This window comes from Bos mutus, chromosome 25 (genome assembly GCF_027580195.1).
Source record: "Bos mutus isolate GX-2022 chromosome 25, NWIPB_WYAK_1.1, whole genome shotgun sequence".
NCBI classification, from domain to species: domain Eukaryota; kingdom Metazoa; phylum Chordata; class Mammalia; order Artiodactyla; family Bovidae; genus Bos; species Bos mutus.
In genome coordinates this window covers 30,054,602-30,080,628 of record NC_091641.1, presented here as the reverse complement: position 1 = coordinate 30,080,628, position 26,027 = coordinate 30,054,602, and the positions used below count along the sequence as shown (strand labels likewise).

Genomic DNA, 26,027 nt, shown 5'->3' with positions numbered 1-26,027 from the left:
TGGCAAAGTAATGTCTCTGCTTTTGAATGTGCTATCTAGGTTGGTCATAACTTTCCTTCCAAGGAGTAAGCGCCTTTTAATTTCATGGCTGCAGTCAGCATCTGCAGTGATTTTGGAGCCCAGAAAAATAAAGTCTGACACTGTTTCCACTGTTTCCCCATGTATTTCCCATGAAGTGATGGGACCGGATGCCATGATCTTCATTTTCTGAATGTTGAGCTTTAAGCCAACTTTTTCACTCTCCACTTTCACTTTCATCAAAAGGCTTTTTAGTTCCTCTTCACTTTCTCCCATAAGGGTGGTGTCATCTGCATGTCTGAGGTTATTGATATTTCTCCCAGCAATCTTGATTCCAGCTTGTGTTTCTTCCAGTCCAGCGTTTCTCATGATGTACTCTGCATATAAGTTAAATAAGCAGGGTGACAATATACAGCCTTGATGCACTCCTTTTCCTATTTGGAAACAGTCTGTTGTTCCATGTCCAGTTCTAACTGTTGCTTCCTGACCTGCATACATATTTCTCAAGAGGCAGGTCAGGTGGTCTGGTATTCCCATCTCTTTCAGAATTTTCCACATTTTTATATTTTATATTTACATACCTATATATTTATTATATTATATTACTACATTATGTAATATATGATTATTTATATTATATATAAAGTATATATACATACACATGCATAGATATGTATACATACTACTTAGATCAGATCAGATCAGATCATATCAGTCGCTCAGTCGTGTCTGACTCTTTACGACCCCATGAATCGCAGCACGCCAGGCCTCCCTGTCCACCACCAACTCCCGGAGTTCACCCAGACTCACGTCCATCGAGTCAGTGACGCCATCCAGCCATCTCACCCTCTGTCGTCCCCTTCTCCTCCTATATACATATGTTCAAATATGTATTGACTTAGCCACCTGTCTTTATGTTTCTTCTCTCGATTGTCAAGGAGAGGATTTGTAGATGACCCAGGTCTCACCCACTCTTCTCTCTTCACTCACTCTTGTTCTGTTTTTCTTAGACGCCAAGCTAAGCTTACCCCATGTGTATTCTTTGTTTGTCCTCCTTAGCTGGATGTATCTGTGCAAAACTCACAGACAATCTGAGTGGTCAGGTCAAGTCCAGCTTCCTGTTCAGTAAAATGAATATAAGATTAAAAAAAAACCCAATCACCAAAGTCTGTTTAAGAATTCTTGATTGCTGCTCTGCGCCTGGATTTCAATATTTCTGAATAATCAAAGCCTGGAAGCTAGTACAATATGGCTATCTAAAACTGCCAGAAATTTGCCTCCTGCTGTCCTGAATGTGAAAGCAGGAACGTGATTCTGCAGCAGGCTCTTCCTCCTTTGTGAGGAATCCCTTCGGAGGGCCAGTTCGGTCCTACCCACTTCCATTAAGTAACTACTCGCTACCCCTGAGTTAGCTCAGGACATGGGAGAAATTGGGGCTTCCCTGGTGGCTCAGATGGTAAAGAATCTGCCTGTAATGCCAGGGACCTAGGTTCGACCCTTGGGTCAGGAAGATCCCCTGGAGAAGGAAATGGCAACCTGCTCCAGTATTCTTGCCTGGAGAATTCCACGGACAGAGGAGCCTGGTGGGCTACAGTCCATGGGATTGCAAAGAGTCAGACACGACTGAGCAACTCACTTTCACTTGAGAGAAGTCATCCAAAAGCAAGTGTTTTATACTGATGTATTAAGTAGTCTGTCTAATAATATAAAAGGCTATCCCAAATGATAAGGAACCTCTCTACAAATTTCTTTTCCCTTAATGAAGTGTTTAGCTTTCCCCTGGCAAGACTGGTTACAGGGTTTGAACAATAGTGGATGGGATCTGGGACTGAGGGAGCAAAGAGATGGGAGTAAGGGCTCCCACTGGATGATGGGCTTAGGTGGTGTCAGCTCTTCAACTAGTTTGGAATCTGTTTTCAGAAAAACAACAACAACAACAACAAATGCTGTTAAGATAACTAACTTTTGAAGTCTTAGGGTATTCTCTACTCACTACTCAGGCAATCTGCTGCTTGACATTTCTTCTGCAACTTTAATGAAAACCTAGCACTGGACCTTCCTCGTGGCCCAGTGGTTAACAATTCACCTTCTAAAGCAGGGGGCATGGGTTCCCACCCTGGTTAGGGAACTAAGATCCCACATGCTGTGGAACAACTAAGCCCAACTACTGAGCCCATGTGCAACCAGAGAAGTACTTACGCACAGCACCAAAGACCCAGACAGTTAAAAAAAAAAACGAGAAAGAAAGAAAAAGGAAATCTAGGGCCAATGCCCATTCCATCTTGATGTACTCCACAGACCCCATGGGAAGCTTCTCTTCTGATCAGTTCCAGCTTTCTGGAAGGAATCCAGACAATTGCACTTGTCAGAACTCTATGTTGCGTTTGCCAGTAACCTCAAAGCACACTAGCTTATTTTGAAAGGAGCTTCCCTATCTCCTGTGCTACTTCTCTTGTCCTTATTCTTTCACAATGAAGGAAGACTTTCTCCACTTGAATTCATGGCCTCCTGGTTCATTGACTTCAAAGCTTCTCAGTAGAAAAAATTGAGGGAAGAACTCTGATTGGTCCAGGCTAGATCACATGCTCACATCTGGGCCAATCACTGTGAGAAGAAGGTGCTGTGATTGGTTTGATTTGGATCACATGCTCATTGTGTGACCAGAGGGGTGAGTTTCTGACCTGATTTCCAACTGCCAGCTCTCACTTACATCTCTGAGTAAGAGTTTCTCTGCCCACTGGGGCTTTCTGTGCCCATGAATGTGGCAGGTTCCAAGTGCTGAGGAATTACTGTATCTCAGAAGCAGCCCTCAAATGACTGATGGAAGCTGGCATATAAATACTCAGGGACTCTTGCCCATGGGCTGATAGAATTTCAACACCACTTATCAGAAGGCTAGAGTGGGATTAAATGCCCATTCTTCACCATTGCCCCCTTGCAGACATTGCACTCTCTATCTGCCTTTTTTATTCTGTTTCTCCCCCTACTTCCTTTTCTGTAGTATTTCCTGATGGTTGTTGTTCAATCACTAAGTCATGTAGGACTCTGCAACCCATGGACTGCAGCACACCAGGCTCCCCTATCCTTCACTGTCTCCTGGAGTTTGCTCAAATTCATGTCCATTGAGTCAGTGAGGCTCTCCCACCATCTCATCCTCTACAGCTTCTTTTGTCTTCAGTCTTTCCCCACATCAGGGTCTTTTTCATTCAGTCAGCTCTTCACATCAGGTGGCCAAACTATTGGAGCTTCAGCTTCAGCACTAGTCCTTCCAATGAATATTCAGGGTTGATTTCCTTTAGAATTGACTGGTTTGATCTCCTTGCAGTCCAAGGGACTCTGGAGAGTCTTCTCCAGCACTGCAGTTCAAAAGCATCAGTTTTTTGATGCTCAGCCTTCTTTATCGTCCAACTCTCACATCCATACATGATGACTGGAAAAACCAGTTTTGACTATAATGGACCTTTGTCAGCAAAATGATGTCTCTGCTTTTTAATGTGCTGTCTAGCTTTGTCATAGTTTTCCTTCCAAGGAGCAAACATCTTAATTTCATGGCTGCAGTCACTGTTCACAGTGATTTTGAAGCCTGAGAAAATAAAATCTTCACTGTTTCCATTTTTCCCCATCTATTGGGACCAGATGCCATGATCTTCTTTTTTTTAATGTTGAATTTTAAGCCAGTTTTTCACTCTCTTCAGGGGCTTCTTTAGTTCCTCTTCACTTTCTGCCAGAAAAGTGGTATCATCTGCATATCTGAGGTTGTTGCTATTTCTCCTGGCAATCTTGATTCCAGCTTGTGCTTCATCCAGCCTGGCATTTCACATGATGTACTCTGCAGGGTGACAATATACAGCCTTGTTGTACTCCTTTCCCAGTTTTGAGCCAATCAGTTGTTCTATGTCTGGTTCTAACTGTTGCATCTTGACCGCATACAAGTTTCTCAGGAGACAGGTAAGGTGGTCTGGTACTCCCATCTCTTTAACAATTTTCCACAGTTTGTTGTGATCCACACAGTCAAAGGATTTAGCATAGTCAGTGAAGCAGAAGTAGATGTTTTTCTGCTTGTACTTGAGTCCTAATCTCAGTGATTTATGGGAAAACCCAAACTAAGAGAGTTATTGTGATTGACAGCTCATTACATGAGTCAAACAGGGATGAAGCAGTGTGCCGAAGGAACTTATAGTTCTGAATACACAAAATAGTAGCTGTCCACTGAAATACATATGTGTGCATTGCAGGTGGAGGGAGGCAAGGGGGAAGAAATCCACAAAAGAGCAAACAATGAGAACTTAAGGTAAATCCCTTCCTATTACACCAACATTTGGAAACAAACCATGACTTGCTTGCTATGCCCAGGGGAAGCCAACAGACCTCCCTAGCAGGTTGCTCTAGAGAGGAAAATGTCAGCGGATCTTGGGGGCCAGGCAACAGGCAGAGCTGTAATTTATGGGAGACAGCATTTCCACCCTAACTCCATTAATCTTAGGACTCTTCCACCCCAGCTGAATGCCAGCCAAAAAATTATCACGGCAGAAGGACATGCCTGCCTCCTCAGATGCTGGCCAGCGGCTGGGCGACTTGGCTTATGTTTGGCGATATTCCCATTAGACAGTTGGGCTTGTGGGTTGGCCCATGCGTGTGCAGTGATAAAATACTCTCCTTATCTCTGTGTCTCAGCTGTGGTATCTCTGCCTCGTCTCATTCAAGTATGTGCTTAGTTGCTCAGTCATGTCTGACTCTGTGACCACATGGACTGTAGCCTGCTCCTCTGTCCATGGGGACTCTCCAGGCAAGAATACTAGAGTGGGTTGCCATGCTCTCCTCCAGGGGGTTTTCCCAACCCAGGGATCAAACGAAGGTCTCCCGCATTGCAAGTGAATTCTTTACTGTCTGAGCCACCAGGGAAGCCCAATTTGAGTGTATTGGTTTCTAAAGCCAAACTTATTCCATACATGTCACAGGTCAAATTGTCTAGAAAGCAGTGTTTGAGAGACAGCTTCAGGTATATGAGACTCTGACGGAGTAAAACACACACACGCACACACACACACACACACTTCTAAGGTTGTGAGGGAAACAATATAAGAAAAATAAAGGATACACACCGGGATGGGGATCTCAGTTTCAGATAGAGTCTAGACCAGGGGTTGTCAAACTATGGCTCCTCGACCAAATTCAGCTGCCCCTGTATTTGTAAATGAAGTTTTATTGGGACACAACCATGCCCCTGTGTTAGCATAATGGCTATGTCTGCTTTCTTGCTTCAAGGGCAGAGTTGAGTGGTTGTCACAGAGACCGGATGCCCTGCAAAGCCTAAGCTATTATAGTCTGGTTTTTTTCCAGCAATAGCCTACTGACCCCTGCTCTAAAACTTGTCCCAACCTGTGGGAGTTCTGGAGCCTCCATTGCTCCATCGACTTATCCCTATCTTGAGGAAAGGGCTGGTCTTGGTACCTTAGTGTCCGCTAGGCTTTTGTTGTCACCCACCTTGGGGTGTTGGGGGTGAGGTCCGTCGAACAGATTAAGCCCAAGACGGTGGCTCACATCAGCCAAGAGCAAATTTCTGTATTAATATACAGAAGCCATGTAGCTCAGTAGGTAAAGCATCTGCCTGCAATGCGGGAGACTTGGGTTCAATTCCTTGGTCAGGAAGATCCCCTGGAGAAGGAAGTGACAACCGACTCCAATATTCTTGCCTGGAGAATCCCATGGATAGAGGAACCTGGCAGGCTACAGTTTGTGGGATTGCAAGAGTCGGACACGACTTAGCGCTATCTTTCTTTACAAGCTCTTAGCAGCTGAAACAGCTGGGACTCACTTGTGGGGTAAGGGCATCTCTCAAGGCACCGGAAGCAACTACCCACCGTGCTGATCTGTATCTGCAGATGTGCTTCATGGGAATGGGGAGAATCACCGCTTCCTCTATCTTATCTGAGCCTGAATGACCTCACCTGGACTCTGTGACTCCCACTTCCCACTTGCCTCCAGTCCATCCGTAGTCCATCTGTCCCACTGTCCTTGGGGTGAAGACAGAAACCTTTAAAAGCACAAACAGTATTTCCTCTGGAAAAATGTCTTGAACTCTTCTCTCCATGAATCCCAGTCCCTCTAAGTACCCAATATTCAATTTGTGTGTCTTTACCTATTTTTGCAAACTGCAGCACACAAAAGTATGCAGACTTTCTTCTCTTTCAACCAAACACTGTTATTCACATTACTTTGACATCTGCTTTTTTCCCCCTTACCAATACAAATCATAAGACACTCTACAGTTTGAATGTATAGTTAACTGATTTTTAACTCATTTTTTCCTAAGAGCTGAATGATATCCCCTCATATGTATGTACATATTATGTACCTAATACAGATGTACAATAATTTAAGAATTGCTAATGATAGAAGTTCAAATGGTTTCTGTGTGGTTTTTACTTTTCACTTAACAAAGAATGGTGCAATGCACATCTCTTAACAAATACCCTCACATTCTTTTTTAACAACCCAGAGGGATGGGGTGGGGAGGGTGGTGGAAGGAGGGTTCAGGATGGGGGGACACATGTGCACCTGTGGCTGATTCATGTTAATGTATGGCAAAAACCACCACACCATTGTGAAATAATTATCCTCCAATTAAAATTAATTAATTTTAAAAAGCGTAAAGAAAATTTTTATATATATATATATATATATGATTTTTTTTTATTTTATTTACTTACTTAAAAATCTTATTTGGGAAGACCCCCCTGGAGAAGGGAATGGCAACCCACTCCAGTAGTCTTACCTGGAGAATTCCATGGACAGAGGAGCCTGGCAGGCTACAGTCCATGGGGTCGCAAAGAATTGGAAAGGACTGAGCGCCTTTCACTTTCGAATTTCATTTATTCTTTTATTTCTGGCTGTGTTGGTCTTCATTGCTGCAGGGGCTTTTCTCTCGTTGTGGCAAGTGGGGGCTACTCTCTAACTGTGGCGTGAGGGCTTCTCATTGCAGTAGCATTTCTTGTTGTGGAGCTCAGACCTTACGGCTCCTGGGCTCAGTACTTGCAGCTCCTGGGCTCTAGAACTCAGACTCCATAGTTGCAGCGCGTGGGCTTAGCTTTCCGTGGCATGTGGGATCTTCCCAGATAAGGAATTGAACACATGTCTCTTGCATTGATAAGCAGATTCTTTACCACTGAGCCACCAAGGAAGCCCTGGTTGTTGTTTTGTTTTGTTTTTTTTCCTTTTTTTAAAATGTTTTAAGATATTTATTTTTTTATTTGCTCTCTCCTGGTCTTAGTTATGGCAAGTGGGATCTTTAGTGTATTCTTAGTTGCAGCATGTGGGATCTAGTTCCCCGACTAGGGATTGAACCTGGGCCTCTTGCATTGGGAGCATGGAATCCTAGCCGTTGGACCACTAGGGAATTGCCACCCTCGCATTCTGACGCTTATATTTCTGAATTCACCATCCTTCGAATTGGCATTATCTGGTGAACATACCCACGCTAATCATTTTAAATTTCTGTACACACACACTATCTGCTTCCTTTCTGCAGATACAGCAAATCGTGTATCTACCATGAGTTTATGAGACTGCCCAGGGTCCAAGTGTCTTTGCCAGATTGGTGTTCTTCAGTCCTTTTAATTTTTGCCAATCTCTTGGCAGAGGAGTGGCCTTCCATTGTTCTGACTTGCATTTCTTCGGCTGTTACTGAAGTTGGTCATCCGTTTATACATATATTGCTTCAATCACAAGAGTATCCCCTGCAATGATAGGACTTACGTTTAATTGGGGAAAACGGAAATGTTCTAGGTGCATCTGTGCTCTTCCCCATCCATCCTCAGCTGCTCGCTAATGACGACTGCAAAGCTGACTGATGCCATTATTCCTGCCCATCCTTGGCTGCCCTCACTCTCCTGTCCCTAGAGGGTGAGGAGTTTTGGTCTCGAGGGGTGTGGTGATGGTGAGGGTGGGTAGAAGTTCTTGCCCCGTTGATGACCATCTCCTTCTGTTCTCTTCCCTTCCAGACACAACCCAGATGAACAACGCAGTGCCCACCTCCCCTTTGCTCCAGCAGATGGGCCACCCACATTCCTATCCCAGCCTGGGCCAGATCTCCAACCCTTATGAACAGCAGCCACCTGGCAAAGAGCTCAACAAGTACGCCTCCTTGAAGGCAGTCGGTGAGCACCATTTGGTTTCTTCTCTCTATCCTGTACTTTTCCGTTCCTTCTACATTTCCTTATCTCTAACTTTTTTCTACTCCTCTTTCTGATCTCTCTCATCTGTCTATCATCCATCATCTTTCTATTATCCATCATCTATCCATCTACCATGTATCTTCTATCCATCCAGCATCTCTTTCTCCCTTTTCTTTATTTCTCTCTGTCTCATTCTCTCTCTCTAATATATTCTGGGTCTCTGTACCTGGGACATGGTTTACTAAAGACCAGAGGCCCCTAGCTGTTTTGTCTCGGCTCCAGGTCAAGTCCTACCTTGCTGTGTGGGGCAGGGTGGATGGGGGAAGAGGAGAACATGGATACTTATTTGATCCCGTGGATACTCATTTGATCCCGTGGATACCTCAGCCCCTTCACCATCGAACATCTGCCCTAGTGAATCCTCAGGGAACCTGGACATAGGATCCAGGGCACTGGTCTTTGAACGTCCTGCCCTTTAGTGAAAGACTCTCACTATTTACCCAATGTAGCCTCCCTTGGAGAAGTCGATAAGCCTGCACATTCCTATCTCAGGCAGCTTCTGGTTTCCAGGTGTAAATATTTCCAGGTTGAAGGGACAGCCTGGAGCTCCTGTTATCTGCATTCTTATCAAGTCTGGGACATTGCATTGGTGTTCTTATAGAACATTGCCTCACTTTCTCATAATGATCCAAAGAGGAAGGCATAAATATTGCCCCAGCTTTCAGATTAGGAAAATTGAGACTGAGGAGGTTAATTTAACTTGCCCTAAGTCAAGCAGCCTGTGGGCAGTTTGAGCTTGTGTTTTTATCACTCCAGAGCCTGTGTTCTTGCCACTCCCTTCCCACAGCCCTGGGGTGGGGGTTCAGTCCACTCCTCTGATTCATACATGAGGGAGTGTGACGGTGACCTTGATGATGACCCAGACTCCTGAACAAATGACTCATGGCCACTTTCTATAGGATGGAAGCAGCACTCACAGCAAAGTCAAGCCTTGGGGCAGACAGAAGACACCCAGACCATGTGCTTTCTTTTATTATCAGCTTCTCATTCTATCTTCCCCCTCTTCTGCCAAGCTCCTCTTTGAAGATAAGATAGAGCTGATCAATTCTAGTATGAAATATCCTAATTCCAATACACATTAAGGACAGAAACTAAAGCAAAGACACGATCACGTGGCTAGGCTGCTGTCATAACTATGGTCTACGGACATCAGACTCAAAAAACAAGCATATTGGTGCCCTGCAGACAGTCAGGCCCAAACTTGGAGCTTAGAAATCTATCTATAGGAATTTATATTCCCTGATATCCTAGGACTTCCGAATGGAACCTTTTGAAGAGGGTTTGAGGGGTGCTTATAATTCTGAGGGTACAGCTTGTGCTTCCTAAATCCCAAGCCTCATAAGCTCTCACATACCAGCACCCCATGTTTCCTGTTGAATTTCTCCACCCAACTCAATCCTTATCTACATCTGTGACCATGAAGTGAAAGTGTTAATCACTCAGTCATGTCCCACCCTTTGAGACCCCATGGACTGTAGCCCACCAGATTCCCCTGTCCATGGAATTCTCCAGGAAAGAATACTGGAGTGAGTTGCCATTCCTTTCTCCAGGGGATCTTCAAGATTGAACCTGGGTCTCCTGAATTGCAGGTGGGTTCTTTACCATCTGAGCCACCAGGGAAGCCCAGCAGTGTCCGTAGATTCTCTCTATTCCGTATTGCATATTTGTATAGCACATACATCCTAAGCATGTTCAAATAGACTCAGATATTACACGAGAGGGATGAGGGCTGTTGTCTAGGAGAGAAGAAGTCTTGGCATCTGTGCCAATGTACATGCAGAAGCCTTCACGCACTACTCGGTGGTCTACCTCCGTTTCTTGAGTCTTGCATTTAGGTGATGACTAGCATCTGCTGTTATATTTGATTCTTCTTTTGACATTAAAAAAAATCCCACCCAGGCATCTTTTTCCTTTTGAACAGGTCCCATTACCCCAGACAACTCATTTCTTCACTTGGGCCCTGTGTTTCCTTCCCCCTCAGCACCCTGTAGCTCTTGGATAAATCATAAACGGATCTTCCAGCAGAGTTCCTTGATTCTGTCCAGGCTTGACACAGGGCTCCTTGGTACAGCAAATGTTTGCAGTGCACTTGGAATTAAATTTGCAGTCTGAAAGTTTATTCAACATTCCTTGAGTAACCTTTTCTCCTACAAAGCAGGAACTCCTGAAACGTTTGCTGAATGAATGAATGAATTTATCTTTGACGCCCAACCCAAGAATAGCTTAGTTGGAAGGGAGCACCCCTATATCTTCTAAAAACTCTGAAGGATCTCAGATAAAGAACCCTTCTCAATCCTGGATATGACTAATGTGGCCCTCTTCTTCACTGCCCTTCTTTTCTATTATAGGAGTTCACAGGCTTTATCTGAGTCACAGATGGTCTTGTGATGGTCTTGTGAGGTCTAGTGTGGGGCAGACTGAGTGACTGCCTGCCCAGTGGGTTACCCAGGAGTCCAGAGTCTGCCTGCCCAAATGAAATGCAAATCCCATAATAAATGTTCTTTCAAGGGTTCTTTATTAAGGCATAATGTGACTGTGGTGTGAAGGATGAAATGCATTTCATTAACAAAATCATTACCACCCAGGAGAGTTGTTTAAAAAATGGTTTGCTGTGGAAAGTTCTGCAGTGTCTGATAACCAGATTCATTTCCTACAAAATTCAATTCAGTCAATAAGGAGAGGCTTGGACAGCCTTTAGGGTTAACTGCCAAGTTCAAAAATATTTCTGGAAAATCGGTGTTCTCTTGGAGGCCTTAATATTCAGAACCTCAAGGGGGTTTTGGTCACTGAAATCCCCTGGCCTCAGCTTCTTTGTGTGAAAAATGAAGAAGTTTAACTCTGTAGTTTCCAAACTCCATTATGATTTTTAAATTAGAAAACAAAACAATTCTACTCATTTTAGTTATTAGAATACCCGTGGGCCATGAAATATGTCTCATTCATTCACTACCAACTCAGAATGGGAACTGTTGGTAGTTCCTGAGATAAATTCTTCCAAAACAGGCCTTCCCTTATTTTTTATTTTATTTTTATTTTACCTTATATTATGGGCTTTCCTGGTGGCTTAGTGGTAAAGAATTCTCCTGCCAATGCAGGAGACATGGGTTAGAACACTGGGTCAGGAAGATCCTCTGCAGGAGGAAATGGCAACCCACTCCAGTATTCTTTCTGGGAAAATCCCAGGGATAGAGGAGCCTGGCGGGCTACAGTCCATAGGGTCACAAAGAGTCAAATATTATTTAGTGACTAAACAAAAACAGCAATCTTATATTTTATTTATTGTTGTTTGCTTGTTGAAATCACACTCATTCATGTTTAAACAGAATTCCTTTCTCTCTATGATTCAGGGATTTGGGAATGTAACATCCCGTCCTGTATACCATGTGGCTGCAGAATGGTCTCTGCTCCCAGGGCGTTCCCTGCCCAGTTATTGTAAAATATTAGCACACACTAGGGAAATGTAAGAGGCTAAACCTCCCTGAAGTGAAAGAAGTGAAAGTCGCTCAGTTGTGTCTGACTCTTTGCAACCCCATAGACTGTACAGTCCATGGAATTCTCCAGGCCAGAATACTGGAGTGGGTTGCCTTTCCCTTCTCCAGGGGATCTTCCCAACCCAGGGATCGAACCCAGGTCTCCCACATTGCAGGTGGATTCTTTACCAGCTGAGTCACAAGGGAAGCCCAAGAATACTGGAGTGGGTAGCCTATCCCTTCTTCAGGCAATCTTCCCAATGCAGGAATTGAACTGGGGTCTCCTGCATTGCAGGTGGATTCTTTACCAACTGAGCTATGAGGGGAGCCCTAAACCTCACTGGTGTGCTGAAGTCCATGGAGTCACAAAGAGTCGGATATGACTGAGTGACTGAACTGAACTGAAACCTCACTGTACTCTGTACAAGAAGGAGTGATGGAGTTGAATAATTATTTGTCCAAATCATTCATTCGTTCTCCAATTGTTTAATCTAGTGTCCCTCAATTGTAAGTCCCACTGAGTCAGGAACCAAGTCTGTCCTTTCATTGGTGTATCCAAGGACCTAGCACCACGTAGCACAGTTCATGCCAGATAAGAGGAAGCCCAAACCTCTTCACTTTCCCCATTGATAGCCTGGACAATGAAGGTCCATGTGCCCAGACCCATGACTCCCATAATCCGTCAAAGAAAGATTCTGTTTCACTCAATTAACTTTCCTTATTCAGTCAAGAATGTGAGGTTAAACAGTTTCAAAGTGTTTTCTACCAAAAGTCAAGAAGTGTGTGTTGTTCTAGACTGAGCCAAACAGTAACCTTTTGACAATTCAGTTAAGCACACACATCATCTGGCCTGCACCCCAGCCCCCACCCTGTGCCATGGTGGTGACAATATGAGGACCCACTTTATGGTTCTTCATTGGTCAATGTTTACAAAGACAGCTGTGAAAATATCCCTAAGGGTCACCTGATGGTTCTGAGTTGGTTGTTTCCTACCTCCAAAACTGGGAAAAGACCACTTTTTTATGTAACTCCTGAGGGGCTCTGGAAAATGGAAAATTGCCTGCACATTGGCATTTAGCACCAGTGGCCCCAGGTCTTGTTTTTCCTCAGAGTGTCTTGAGAGTTGAAATCCTCAGCTACTAATGGTTCTTGACCACGTGCCCTTTAGGTGCTTTTGGGCAACCTAGCTGTCCAGTGAGTAAAAGAGACAAAATGTACCAGCATTATTGATAAAAGGTAGTGTTTTCTTTTTAAATTCCAGAATTTAATAAGAAAATATTTTCTCTGTTACTCTTTAACAGTCTGTGGACTGTGTTCCCAGAAGCTTGTTATAGTTTTCCAATAGCACTTTTTAAAACCACAGCAACAATGCACTTAGGGATTCTTTTTCACTCTTTCTGTAGGAATCATGTATAAAGACCTTAAGTGATGCATAAACCCCTGAACTTTGAATTAACCTCTACTAGTTTTTGTTGTTGTTGATATGGAAGAAAGGGAGCTAGCATCACTGGATCCCCAAATTGTACGCCTCTGGGGGAGGTATCAGTGCCAAGGTCAAAATATGGGGAAACTGAGGCTCAGTATAGTTAAGTAATTTTTCCAAAGTAACACCTGAAGAGCCAAGAGTCATATCTGGGGTAGCCTGAATCAGGTCTTCTTCTTCCCATGAAATGATGCTATCTCCCACAGAGCAGTTTCTGGCACCAGAAGGATCTTACCAGGCCAAAAAAAAAAAAAGAAGAAGATTGAAGAGGTTCATTCTCCTCTTTTGTCCGGGAAGACTTACTAAGGTGTTAATTATTTTTCTTTCATTTGTTTGCTTGGAGGTAAAAATTTTCTCATTATGCTAGTATGATTGAGGTATAACACATTTAAGGTATGTTATAGTTGAGGTATAATTTAATATGTATAGTAAAAGACTCAGATCATAATTTTATAATAGTGTGGTTATTGAAATATACATATGCTAGAGTCATCAACATCCCAGGAAGGATAAGAAATATTTTCCTCTCTCAGAAAGTTCCCTCATGTTGTCTTCCTCCCAATGCCTAAGGCCCATCCTCTTTACGTAGGCATTTAATTTTTCACCCAACAAATGTTTAACTAATTCTCACTTTTTGTGAGAATCAATTTTGTGCTTGTGTCACCAAACACAAAAGGGGACTTAAAGTATACATTTGGTAGCTTCTGTACCATCTTATTAAGTTCCCTTATTAGCACTGGATTTAATAAACAAAACGTGTTACTGCTTCACCAGAGTGCAGCCCTGTCCTGGGGAGTGGAGACAGGGATGTCTACCGTGTGTTTCCTGCCTTCAAGGCAGTGATGTATTTGACTTGGGGGCAAATGGCTTCCTTGGAGTTAGTGACTCAGTGACTGTGTCAGGCTTGTGTCCACCCACACCGGAAGATCTAGGGCTACATCACTATTTCCAGATGTCAGTGATCCTGGTTCAGAGGGAGAAGAAACATTCAGGGCATCCCGGGCAGATCCCGCTTAATTTTAACTTCGTCACTCTTCGCCTGTCACTCCAATTTCCCGACTGTTGTGAGTGATGAGCGTGTAGAGTTCATATCCGCAGGGGAAACGTGGCAATTTGAGTGTCCTTTGGCACGCCTGGGGAGGCCAACCAGAAATGCTTAAATGGGCCCGGATCTGTGCTCTGTAATCATTCAGATCACAGACTGTTCCCTGCATCTCCTCCCAGCTGGCAGCCGGATATATCTCTGGAAATGGTGCAGAAACGTTGAGGACTTCGTTTTTCCAGGTAGCTTCCTAAGAAAGCAAACGGGAGCTAGTTGCGCACACTGATTAGTCAGGCCGCCAGCCAATGGGCAGAGGCTGCGGCCCGGGCACGCGCGCAGGTTTGCCCCTCTTTGAGCAAAATCCCGTAGTACAGAGAAGATCTGTGGAGGACCTGGCTGGGTAGCCGGAGCCTTTCTCACCATTCTTTACGAAAAGGTTTACACTGTGGGCTCCTGCTATCCTGTGAGATTTCCCCCAGGGTTCAGCCAGTACATCCGAAACGGAATTCAATCTGGAGAAACTGATTTACAATCAAAGTTCCAGGCATTAGGGATTCTCACATAACAAGCTTGCTCCCTTTTGCATTAAGGGGAGCTTTCTTACCTTAGGAAGAGTGACTCCGTGGAGAACCTTGAATTCATTCATTCATTCAACAATGTTTTGCAAACACAGATTGTGTGGTGGGCACTGGGGTAGGGTGGTCTCCACCCCACCTGGTCTGCTGCCTAGCATTTAAAGTCACAGTCGGCAGAGCCTAGCCTGCCCCAATCTTGAATATGGAGCTAACGATGCACCCCCTGACTCCCTTTTAGCAGGGGATTGCAGTAGAAGAGGATCCAGAGTTCTCTCTTGACCACAGAGCGTTGTTATTAGCCACTGTGACTTCTTGTAACTAAAACTTTGCCTTCTTTCTTAGAAGGTGGAAATTTAGATTCAGATTCACCACCTAAGAATTGTCTGTCTCTCTCTGAATACATCTAGGCTTTTTCAAGGGGAACCTTTTTTGATCCTGTGTTGGGCGTTATCTCGATCATGCTTCAGGACCTTGCAGAGAGAAGTGTTCACATAATCACAGTTGTGCGTTCACTCCCCCGCCTTGTTCCCTGAGTCCCCTGAGACCTGCCCCCCCCCACACACACACAAACTTAAAGGCTGCGTCTGAGATGCCAACAGCAGAATCTGGGTGTGAGGGCACCGTGCACGTGGGTAGCTGGTGAACAGATCAGCATCTCTCCATTGTTATTTTTTAGGAAGTTCTGAGGGTGACTGGACAGTGGCGACACTTAAGTCACCGAAAGGTACCGTACGGTTTTTTCTAGCTCTTTTGTCTAGGTGTTGTTGGATTTGGCGTTGATCCATGAAGGCATAGAGCGTCCCACTCTCTGTGTGTGACCCAGTGCACACGTGTGTCCATGTTGGCTGGATCTGCAAGTCTGTCTGAGTTCCAGTGTGTAGGTGTTGTGTGTGTGTAGGTGTTGTGTGTGTGTGTGTGTGTGCGCGTGCACCTGGGGTGGCGTGTCTCCAGGCTGTTGCTTAAAAGTGTGCTCCTCTTCACTTCCTGATATTCATTGCCTGAAGGAAACTGTTGCTATCAGAAGCCATCCCAGGTAAGACATCCAGGAAATGTTTTGTTTTTTTTCCTCTCAGAAAGCTGCACAGGCAAATGGCAAAACATAAGGTGATTTAATGCAGGGGGAAAACAACTTCTGAGGGAATGATAAACAGATTGCTGGCCTTGGGTCTTGGGATTGACTAGCCTTTTGGGGAACAGATGCTCTTTTTAACTCTCCTGGCTATCACGATGAGCTGAAAGTTTAGGAGTTAGGCCACTTGAGTCTGTGTGTTAACTAGCTGGCTGACAGAGGCAGGTGGTAGTTATAATTTATTCACCCCCTGCTATGTGCCAGACAGAGGGCCAGGCCCTTGATATCACTGTATCATTGAATTCTCTGATGACCCAGCCATATGTGTGTTGTCCTTCCCGTCTGTTAATCCTCTTTATTAATAAGGACCTGGGTGTCTGATCGAGTCTAAGTCTCGCTTATCTAAAGTCAGCTAGCTACTAAGAGGTGGAGCTGAAATTTTGAACCCATTTCTGCCTAGCTCTAATGTTTAGTTATTTCCCACTGGGGTGTGGTGGGAGTAGTTCTTTTCCAGAACAGGCCGGAAATTCAGTTCTCTTCTTTCTTCATTCCTTGTGCTTGGTTGAATTTGGTGGTTGGCAAGGTATAGCTGACCCAAGCAGATGGAGCTCAAACTTTTTAGTGACCTTGAACTGGGAGATGTTAGAAGATATTGCAGGGATGTAGGTAAGGTACTGGTAGGGCCATTTTGCCTTCTCGAAAGACAGTTCTGGTTTCCAACTGGAGACTGGATCAGGGGAGGGTGGATTGAAGTTGGGACCACCCACCAGGAAGCTCTTATAGTCATCCAGGTGGGCAGTGCCCTGAACTGGGGTGGTAGAGGATGAAGAGAAGAAAATGGAGTGGAGGGATAATGAAGAGACTGTAGAATGCGTGTGAGAGGAGGGGAGGGAGCTGTGGGCTGACCCATGGTCCTCACCTTTGAACCCCTTGAGCACGTATCAGCATCCCCTGGAGGGATGTTGAAATCTGCTTCCTGGATACCATCCTGGAGCATCTCGTTCACTAGACCTTGAGTGTGGCCTGAGGAGCTGAATTGCTAACTGGTTCCAAGGTGATGCTAATGCTGCTGGTCTGGGGACCATACTTTTAAAACCACTGCACTAGAGAAATCTTGCTGGGAAACTAAGCCCCTAAGACGCTTTGATTGGATCTCCAAACATCTTTCTGTGGCTTGAGAGTTCTGAATACGGTAGTTTGACCAGAATCCCAGAGGCTCATAAGCAGCCTCAGCAAAGAGGGGGGAATGGAGAGGGCAGCCCCTTATTCCAGAATTGGGAGAGAGAGAGAGCTTTAGACCCTTGTGTCTAATGAGAATCCCTTGATCACCCAGTCGTTGCCTTGAGAGAGGCAGATTTTTAGGTCTTGTATTAGATAATAACTATTCACATGTCAACGTCCATTTTTAGAAATGCAAACAATTTGGAACATGACAGACCTGCTAATTTGAGGCATAAACTATTTTTTTCCTTCCTTGGTGAAAAACAAAACCATTCGATGCCCGTGACAGCATCCGTGTCCTGATACCAGCCTGTTATTGTCGGATGCATTTAGAAAATATTTCAGATTGGGTCAGAAGCAAGAGCTTAGAGGCTATTTTTCTACTCCAACCAGGCTAAATCCACCTGTCCCTCTAAATGCACCTTTATTTATTCTTCTTTATCAGGGGAGAAGAAAAGAGGTTCCAGAGAGGGGGCCTCTGGGGTCACTGGTCTTCCCCTGTTGTTTTCTACTCAACCTCCAGACCCTCAGTCTGCCTAAGGTGTGGGGTTTGTACACCTGTCAGCTTCTTGAGAATTTCCTCAGTGGCTCAGTGGTAGAGAACCCACCTGCCAATGCAGGAGATGTGGGTTCGATTCCTGGGTCAGAAAGATCCCTTGGAGAAGGAAGTGGTAACCCACTCCAGTAGTCTTGCCTGGGAAATGCCATGGACAGAGGAGTCCAGCAGGCTACAGTCCATGGAGTCATGAAGAGTCAGACACGACTTAGTGACTGACAGAGCACGCACGCCAGCTTCTTGAAAGGGAGGTATAAGCAGGACATAATGGGCTTAGCTTCAGACACACCTGGGCTCCATTCATAGCCCTATCTTTTTACTTTCTCCAAGTCATTCAACCTCTCTGAGCCCCTCATTTCTGATCTACAAGGTGGCCACATCACTATCACCTCCCTCCTAAGGTTGTTGTGAGGATAAGATGAGATAACATGTGCAATACATGTCACAGTGCCTGGTGTGTTAAAAGTGAAAACACATGTCATAGTAACATGTATTATTAATATTAATATTATCAGCTGAGCAAATTAAAATTCTGAAAAATCTCATGGTAAAGAAACTATTAAACTCTGTAAAATCCATCATTTCCCAAACACTTTAAAAAATGTATTTATTTATTTGGCTGCATTGGGTCTTAGTTGTGGTGTGTGGCTCAGTAGTTGCCCTGTGGCATGTGGAATCTTAGTTCCCTAACCAGGAATCGAACCTGTGTCCTCTGCCTTGGAAGGCAGATTCTTAACTACTGCACTACTCCCTCAAACACTTTTAACATCTGATCTCTTTTCTATCAGTAAAGCCAGTTCATGTCTTAACATCCAGAGTGTGATTGTTGCTGTGAACCCACTTTACAAACACCAAGTGAGGGATGACTGTGTCCAGGGGAGGTTGGATAAAGAAGTAGTAGCTGAGAAGGAGAGAGGACAAGGTCCCTGAAAATCCAAGTGTCCTGCTTCCACTTGCGTTGACTCTAACTGATTTTGGAGGGGAATCCTATCTGTTGCTACTGCTGCTGCTAAGTCACTTCAGTCATGTCCGACTCTGTGTGACCCCATAGACAGCAGCCCACCAGGCTCCCCCGTCCCTGGGATTCTCCAGGCAAGAACACTAGGGTGGGTTGCCATTTCCGTCTCCAGTGCATGAAAGTGAAAAGTGAAAGGGAAGTCACTCAGTTGTGTCTGACTCTTAGTGACCCCATGGACTGCAGCCTTCCAGGCTCCTCCGTCCATGGGATTTTCCAGGCAATTGTACTGGAGTGGGGTGCCATTGCCTTCTCCCATCCTATCTGCTAGGAAATGGCAAGACAGATCTTATCAGTTAGCGCTGTGGGCATATGTGTGTACTCAGTCTCTTCAGTCGTGTCTGACTTTTTGTAACCCTATCCTCTATAGCCCACCAGGCTCCTCTGTCCATGGGATTTCCCAGGGAAGAGTACTGGAGTGGGTTGCCCTGCTGCAGGGGATCTTCCTGATCCAGGAATCAAACTCGCATCTCCTGTGGCTCCTGCATTGCAGGCAGATTCTTGGACTGCTGAGCCGCTGTGGTAGCCCACCTTGCATTACTATATTTGTTTTTTAATACCTGACGTTTTCCAAGCAAGTCTCCCCCTAGTGGTCAACTGCTAGAGGTCCGAGTACCCAGCCCCGGGTACTAGTTTGAGTGTGTCCTTCTGAGGCCAAGGACTTCCCAGGTGGCTCTAGTGGTAAAAACAAACAAACAAACAAAACGCCTGCCAGTGTATGAGACACAAGAGACACGAGTTTGATCCCTGAGTTGGGAAGGTCCCCTGGAGGAGGGCATGGCAACCCACTCCAGTATTCTTGCCTGGAGAATCCCATGGACAGAGGAGCCTGACTGGCTACACTGCATAGGGTCTCAAAGAGTTGGACATGACTGAAGCATGTCCGTACTGAGGCTAAGCTGGGTAGATGCCATTCATGCTAAATTCCCCCAAATCTTGCATGGTGGCCCTGGCATATAGTAGACACACAACATACATTTTATTAATAAATTATTAAATGGAGTTGGGCGTTGCATTTGAGGGGAATCTTGTCTTTTCTGAAGAGGCCGTGGGAAATAGCAGAAAAATCAACCAGGTGGAAGCCAGGAAGCCTGTGTTTAGATCCAGCGCTGCTTCTATTCTGTTGCCTGTCATGTGGAGCCCCCAGTTCTGGTTGCTTCTCCTATAAGTGGAAGGTAGGGATCCTTGATCTCATTGGCCCCTCTGTCTCCATAAGTAAAGATCCCAGGCTTTACTCTGACTGACTACCTCTACTCTGACTGACTACCTCATGTGACCACTCAGCTCTGAACAAATTGTTATGGTGAGGGCAATGAAATGGGTTATTTATCGTCACTGGAGAATGGTTGGGGGTAAGGAGTGGAGGGGTGTGTCATCCAAACCACATGGATTTAGAGTAGAGGCAACATGGATCCCCATCTGGGAATTGGGGCTCTTCCTGGGAGTAGGGTGAGTGAATGATTGGTATTTGTATCAGTTAGCCATTGTTATACTAATGCTGCATAACAAGCAACCTCAAATCTCATGCCTTAAAATTATTTAGCTCAGCACGTATTGGGGTTGGGGTCTAAGTGCCAGTGATGTTGATGTTTATGTTGATGCAGGAGGTTCTTCTAATCTCAGCTGAGTTCACCCATATACCTGGGGGTTGCCTGAATGTTGGCTAATGTAGGCTAGTTTCAGCTGGAAAGACTGGGGTGACTTGGTTCTGCTCCACCTGTCTTTCAACCTCAGAGAGGGTAGCACAGACATGTTCTCATTTGGGGGATAAAGGTGCAAGAGAGCAGCCAAATGCCAAAAAGCACTTTTCAGGCTTCGGTGTGTGTCATGCCTGCTCACCTTCATCAGTCACATGGATGAACTTGGAATCCAGTGGTGAGGAAACGGGATCCTTCTTTTGGGGGGTGAATTTCAAGGTCACATAAAAAGAATATGGATGTAGGGAACAGGGAAGAATGGAGGTCCTTCATGTATTCATCTAACACAGGGTACCAAATCTTATCATCTACTCTGAGATGGCCCTTTGGAAGTACACTGGAAGGAGGTAGGTAGGATTAAAGAGAATTAACCTTTATTTCCTCCCTTTAAAAAATCACCAGATGTGTAAAATTTCCTCCCAGCTGGGAGGTTGCTCACAAGACAAACCAAGTAATGAATTTCTAAAAAGAAATATCTCCATCTATGGAGCAGGATGAAAGGCAGTGAATGAGTTCACAGTTTCCGTCTAGGACCTTTCAAGACAGGGGATGCTGTGGTCAGCCATGGATGGACAGTGAGGCCATCCATCTTTGTTCAGTAGCCTTTCAGAAAGTAGTGACTGTTCAGCAGGGCTGCCTAAGGGAAGAGACAGAGGGCTTGAGGTTTCATAGGTCCGTTGGCAGCAAGACATTCACAGAGAGCTCCCTGCAGCCACAACCAGGGGGCCAATGGTGCAGGTGGACAACTTTGGTACAAAGCCCAAGCCAGGAACTATTTCAGAACCCTCTCAACAAAGGTAGCAGGACCTCCACATGGGAGCTCTCAGGGCAGAAGTATAAAGGGCCAGGCTCCTGTTCTCCCATCTCCAGTTTTCTCTCTTGGAGGGATAAGGCTTCAGGAAAGATGTACAGCCCTATAGGAACAGCCAGGAGTCCCGGGTTTCATTAGAAACTGGTTCAAATGTGATTTTCCCTCCTTGTATCTCTGCAGCGAGGCCCAGAACCAGGTAAAATGGGGCTGATTTGCCATAAAGACAAATCTTTCCATCTTCTTCCTGGCTCTCTTCTGCCTGGGAAGCTGGGCTTTTTTTCCCCTGCCTTTCTATTTCTGCCTGCTGAGACAGCCCCAGAAGCCTCTGTAGCTTTACTGCAGAGAGAAATACCTGGGTGTTTTTTTTTTTTTTTTAACATGAACTGTTTCCCCTTTTATTTTCTAATTCAGCTTATGATGGAGAGAAATAATGTAGAGACCAAGAAAACATCCCTATATAAATAAAAGGTCAGTACTGTCCTAGTGAACCAAAAGGCCCCCTAAATACAGTGGCTTAAAAGAAAGAAATATGTCTGTTTCATGTCATAGCCCCAAAGGGAGTGGTCCAGACTGGTAGGGCTATGCACTCCAAGCTGTCACTCAGGGACCCAGGTTCCTGCAACATTGTTGCTCTGCAGACCCTCTACTGTATTATCCTTGTCTGCACTGTTAGAGTGAGTTGTTGTCATCGCCTATGGGAAGGGGGAGATAGGACAACCAATTTTCTTTTAAGTGAGTAATGTGAAGTGGAAATTGAACACATCACTTCTGCTAACATTCCATTGGTGAGAGATCAGCCGCATGTCCAAGGTTAGCTTCTAAGAAGGCTGGGGAAATCTAGGACCGGGTGGCCATGTGCCCAGGAGAAAATGGCAGAAGAGTTCTGGGAGACAAGTAGCAGTATTTACAATATTGTCTCATGTGGGGTATACATTTAAGGAGTCCTCCTGTGCACCATGCATAGTGGTTTGTGTTTTCATGCCTCGTCTTGTTTACTTCTCTGCGGCACTCTGCGGAGTAGGTCTTCTTATCCTCATTTTATATTCTTTTTATTTTTTGACAATGAAGCAATAGTGGCTACTGTCTAATGAATACCTACTGTGAAGCAAGGACATTAGTACTTCACATTATACAGTATAGTTCACACGATGCTCTTGAATACCCTAACCCCCCACCACATAGGCAGGCATTGTTATTTTTTTAATCGGAGGATAATTACTTTACAATGCTGTGTTGGTTTCTGCCATATAACAGTGAAAGTCACCCAGCATTGTTATTTTATTTTCAGTTTTATTGGGGAAGCTTTGAGGAACTTAGGTGACTTTCTGAAGGCCTCCAGCTTATACACTGAGATTTGAACTCAGGTCCGTGTGCTTTCCAAGTTCATGTTCTTTCTACTGTATTGTAAAGAAGAGTCTACAGTTACAAAAAGCAAGGGTACATTCTTTCAAACTCTGCTATCTGCTGTATAAACCTGATGCGCTGAATCCTCCAGGCCCTCAATCTCACTAATCTTTCTTTCTTTCTCAGCCCTCTCAGATGTTATTGCTGAAATCTCACCCTCCAAGACTCTACTGTGAAATCTCATTGTAGAATTCAGAAGCAACACTCGGAACCCTTTGTCACCATCAAAAGTGATCTCTGCCCTCTGAGTGGTGGGGAGGGGAGAGTGGAAGCAGAGGGAAAAGAATATTGGTGAATATCTCAGAATGGGATCTCTCCACATTGTCATGGAGAGAATCAGTGTGATGTAGCATGAAACACCCAGGCGACCACATCTACCTCATTGGCTCGGGGTGGGGCAGGGAGCCAATTAAATGAGATGATTCGTCTAAAGCACCTGGGTGTGCCTGGCTGGAGCAATGATGAAGCTTCAGGCTCCTCCCAGTTCTATGAGAAGCATATAGCATGTTACCTGACCCAGCTCTGCAACAGGAAACCACTTGTGGTTGGTGGCTGGCCAGCACTCCAGCCAATGCCAGTGCATCTCAGAGGAGGTGAGACCCATACTCTTTAATGCAGTAGCCGGCTGAGTGCAGACGACCTGGCAGGCAGTCTTATGACACCCCAGCTCCCTTTCTCCTGTCCCACTTTAAGGAAGAAAGCAGCAAACAGATCTTGCCTTCAGGGAAAATTTGAGACTTCATGAGGTTTCCAGTTGTGACATTTTGATATCGCCTTGTGTGAACAAGCTTTACATGTATATCTCAATCCCTAGTGTTTTGAGAGGAGGAATCAAGAAAAGTGTTTTCTCTGTGTAATTTTCACTCTGCCCTCCATCTTCTTTGGAGTTTGGGGGAAATGTTTTCTAGTGGATAGAAACTTGTTAAGGAAACAAGAGTTTCTTCTATCAGGTGGGCAGATGGCTAAATAGTGGTGAGTGTTGTTGCCACAGATTCGTAAATTCCAAGATACTTGGAATTCAGCCAGGTTCCCTGGATTCAGATTCCAGCATTGTCACTTGGACATGTTGCCAAAGCTCTGTTGCTTCAGTTTCCCCATTTGTAAAAGGAAACCAATAATAGTACCGATCTCATTAGGATATTGAGAGTGTGAAAGTGCAAGTGTTAGTCGCTCAGTTGTGTCCAACTCTTTGCAACCCCATGGACTGTAGCCTGCCAGGCTCCTCTGTCCATGGAATTCTCCAGGCAACAATACTGGAGTGAGTAGCCAGTCCCTTCTCCAAGGGATCTTCACAACTCAGGGATCAAACCTGAGTCATACTGCACTGTAGGCAGATTCTTTACCATCTGAGCTACCAGGGAAGCCCTTGAGAGTATTAAGTGGGTTAACAAATGTCCATTCCCTATCTGGGTACCTGGGGCAGAGTATACACCTAAAGGTGAGCTCTTAGTCAGATTACAGGTTACTGCTGGGGGAGCTGGGAGGGAGGTGCATTAGCACAGCCTGCTGCTGTCTCCAGGCAGTCTCTTTAGCCAATCCCTGCCTCCTGAACCTGCCTCCATCCTAGCTCCCCTGAGCTATGGCTGATAGAAAATGTTCATGCCTCTGCAAGTTTCCAGCCAGGGGTTTGGAGCTGGGCAGCAACCTGGTTCTCCTGCCCCGGAAGCTCCAGTCTTTCTATCTCTGTGAAGCCCAGGTCACAAAACCTTCCACAGTGTGGACGATGTATTCGAGAAACAGAACAAATTGGAAGTTGGGCACATAGACACACACACAGAGGAGAGCCCTGTGAAGTCAGAGGCAAAGACAGGAGATGCTGCTACAGGCAGAGAATGCCAGGATTACCACCAACACTGGAAGCTGGAAGAGACAAGGAAGGATGCTTCACTAGAGCCTGCAAAAGGACCACAGACCCACTGACACCTGGCCTCCAGAACTAGAAAAGAGTCCATTTCTGTTGTTTGGAGTTGCCTAGTTTGTGGCAACTTGCTGTGGCAGCCTTGGGAAACCAGTATGCTAAGTGAGGTCATAGCAAGTGTGGGAAGGATGAGGGTGGACCAACAGCCAGGGGTCAGGTCAGGCAGACCAAGTCACGCAAATCCTTTGGATTCGATTTGTAAATGTGATGGGAAGCTTATTTCGCTATATTCTTGGACCAAAGATAGGGATATGTGGGGAATTAGTGAAAGCCTAGGTTGGGACATTGCTTACCAGGTGAAATCCATCACCTGAGACCCAAGATGAACACCAACTGAGAAAGAGCTGTGGGAACCTCTCCTTAAGATGCCTTTGTCCCAAGGAAAGAAGGTAGGTGGGAGGCCACCTGCTGAGACCCTCAGCTATGTAGCTTGTTTTGAAAACTGGTTATTACCTTGACTCTCTCCATCTCCACGGAGGCAAAGCTCCATCCCACCCAGCACCTGTACCAGTGTCTGCTGCTAATTAAGAGAGAGACAGATGGAGGAAGGTACAGTTTAATTTTATAGCCTTGGTTCCTTCAAGGCAATTAGGCTTATTGGAAGGAAAGCACCTTTTTCATTCTTTCTTCATCTCTTTAAATGAAGAAAAATCAAAACGGAGAGGACCAGTGTTGTTGAAAGCCTCACACATCTGTTTCCTGGTCGGCTTGTTAGCCATCTGCCCACGAGGTACCCGAGATGATTAGGTTAATGCATTTACTAACGGGGCTTACAAAGCTGCTCAATGAATCTGTGATTTCTTTCACAAGTAGCTTTTTAATATACTAAGACAGGGACCATAATGCACAAAGCTGAGAGTGGCCAGGTAAGCATTTCTTTCCTGTCCTTGATACCTAAATCAGAGGGGATGAGAAAGAGGATTCCACGAAAATTGCATTTTCTGACTGTGGGAACAGTTCATCCATGTAACCACCAACCACATCCTTGTTGACATAATCTTGAAAATAACTCTTTGAAGGACAGTTTCACACCCTAGGCAGCAAGTCTGTACTTGCTCTGCACTTGTAGAAAACACCTCTGAGTCTTGTGAAGGAAGGGTATCAGACAATAGATGTGAGTAGTAGAATCCTCCCTATAGAACATTAGATGATCTGCTAACCCCTTGTTTTCTTCACTTTATTACATAGATATCCTTTCAGTTTTTGAAACTACCATACTACTTCCCACCTCAGGGCTTTTGTAAATGTTGTTCTGTATCAGTTATCTACTGCTGTATAACAAATTACCCCCAAACTTAGTGGCTTAACGTAAAAACTGTTTATACAGTTTGTGGTCCTGGGTTAGCTGGGCAATTATTCTGGTTTAGGCTGGCTTGGCTGTTCTTGTCCAGGCCTTCTTGGTATCTGTGATCAACTGGCAGGTGGGCTAATGGCTGTTTGGTATCTGTATGGCTAATGGCAGGTGGGCTAATGGTCTAGGATGGCCTCACTTGGTATCTGGCAGGTACCAACCA

General features: G+C 45.0%; 1 protein-coding gene across 1 annotated transcript in view; it reads left to right on the top strand.

The window, feature by feature from the left end:
- SHISA9 (shisa family member 9) overlaps positions 1 to 26,027 on the top strand; it is a 357,306-nt gene that overhangs the window by 320,205 nt on the left and 11,074 nt on the right. The window contains 2 exon segments of the mRNA XM_070362223.1: positions 8,019 to 8,174; positions 15,499 to 15,546. Of these exon segments, the coding sequence (XP_070218324.1) occupies positions 8,019 to 8,174; positions 15,499 to 15,546 (204 nt within the window).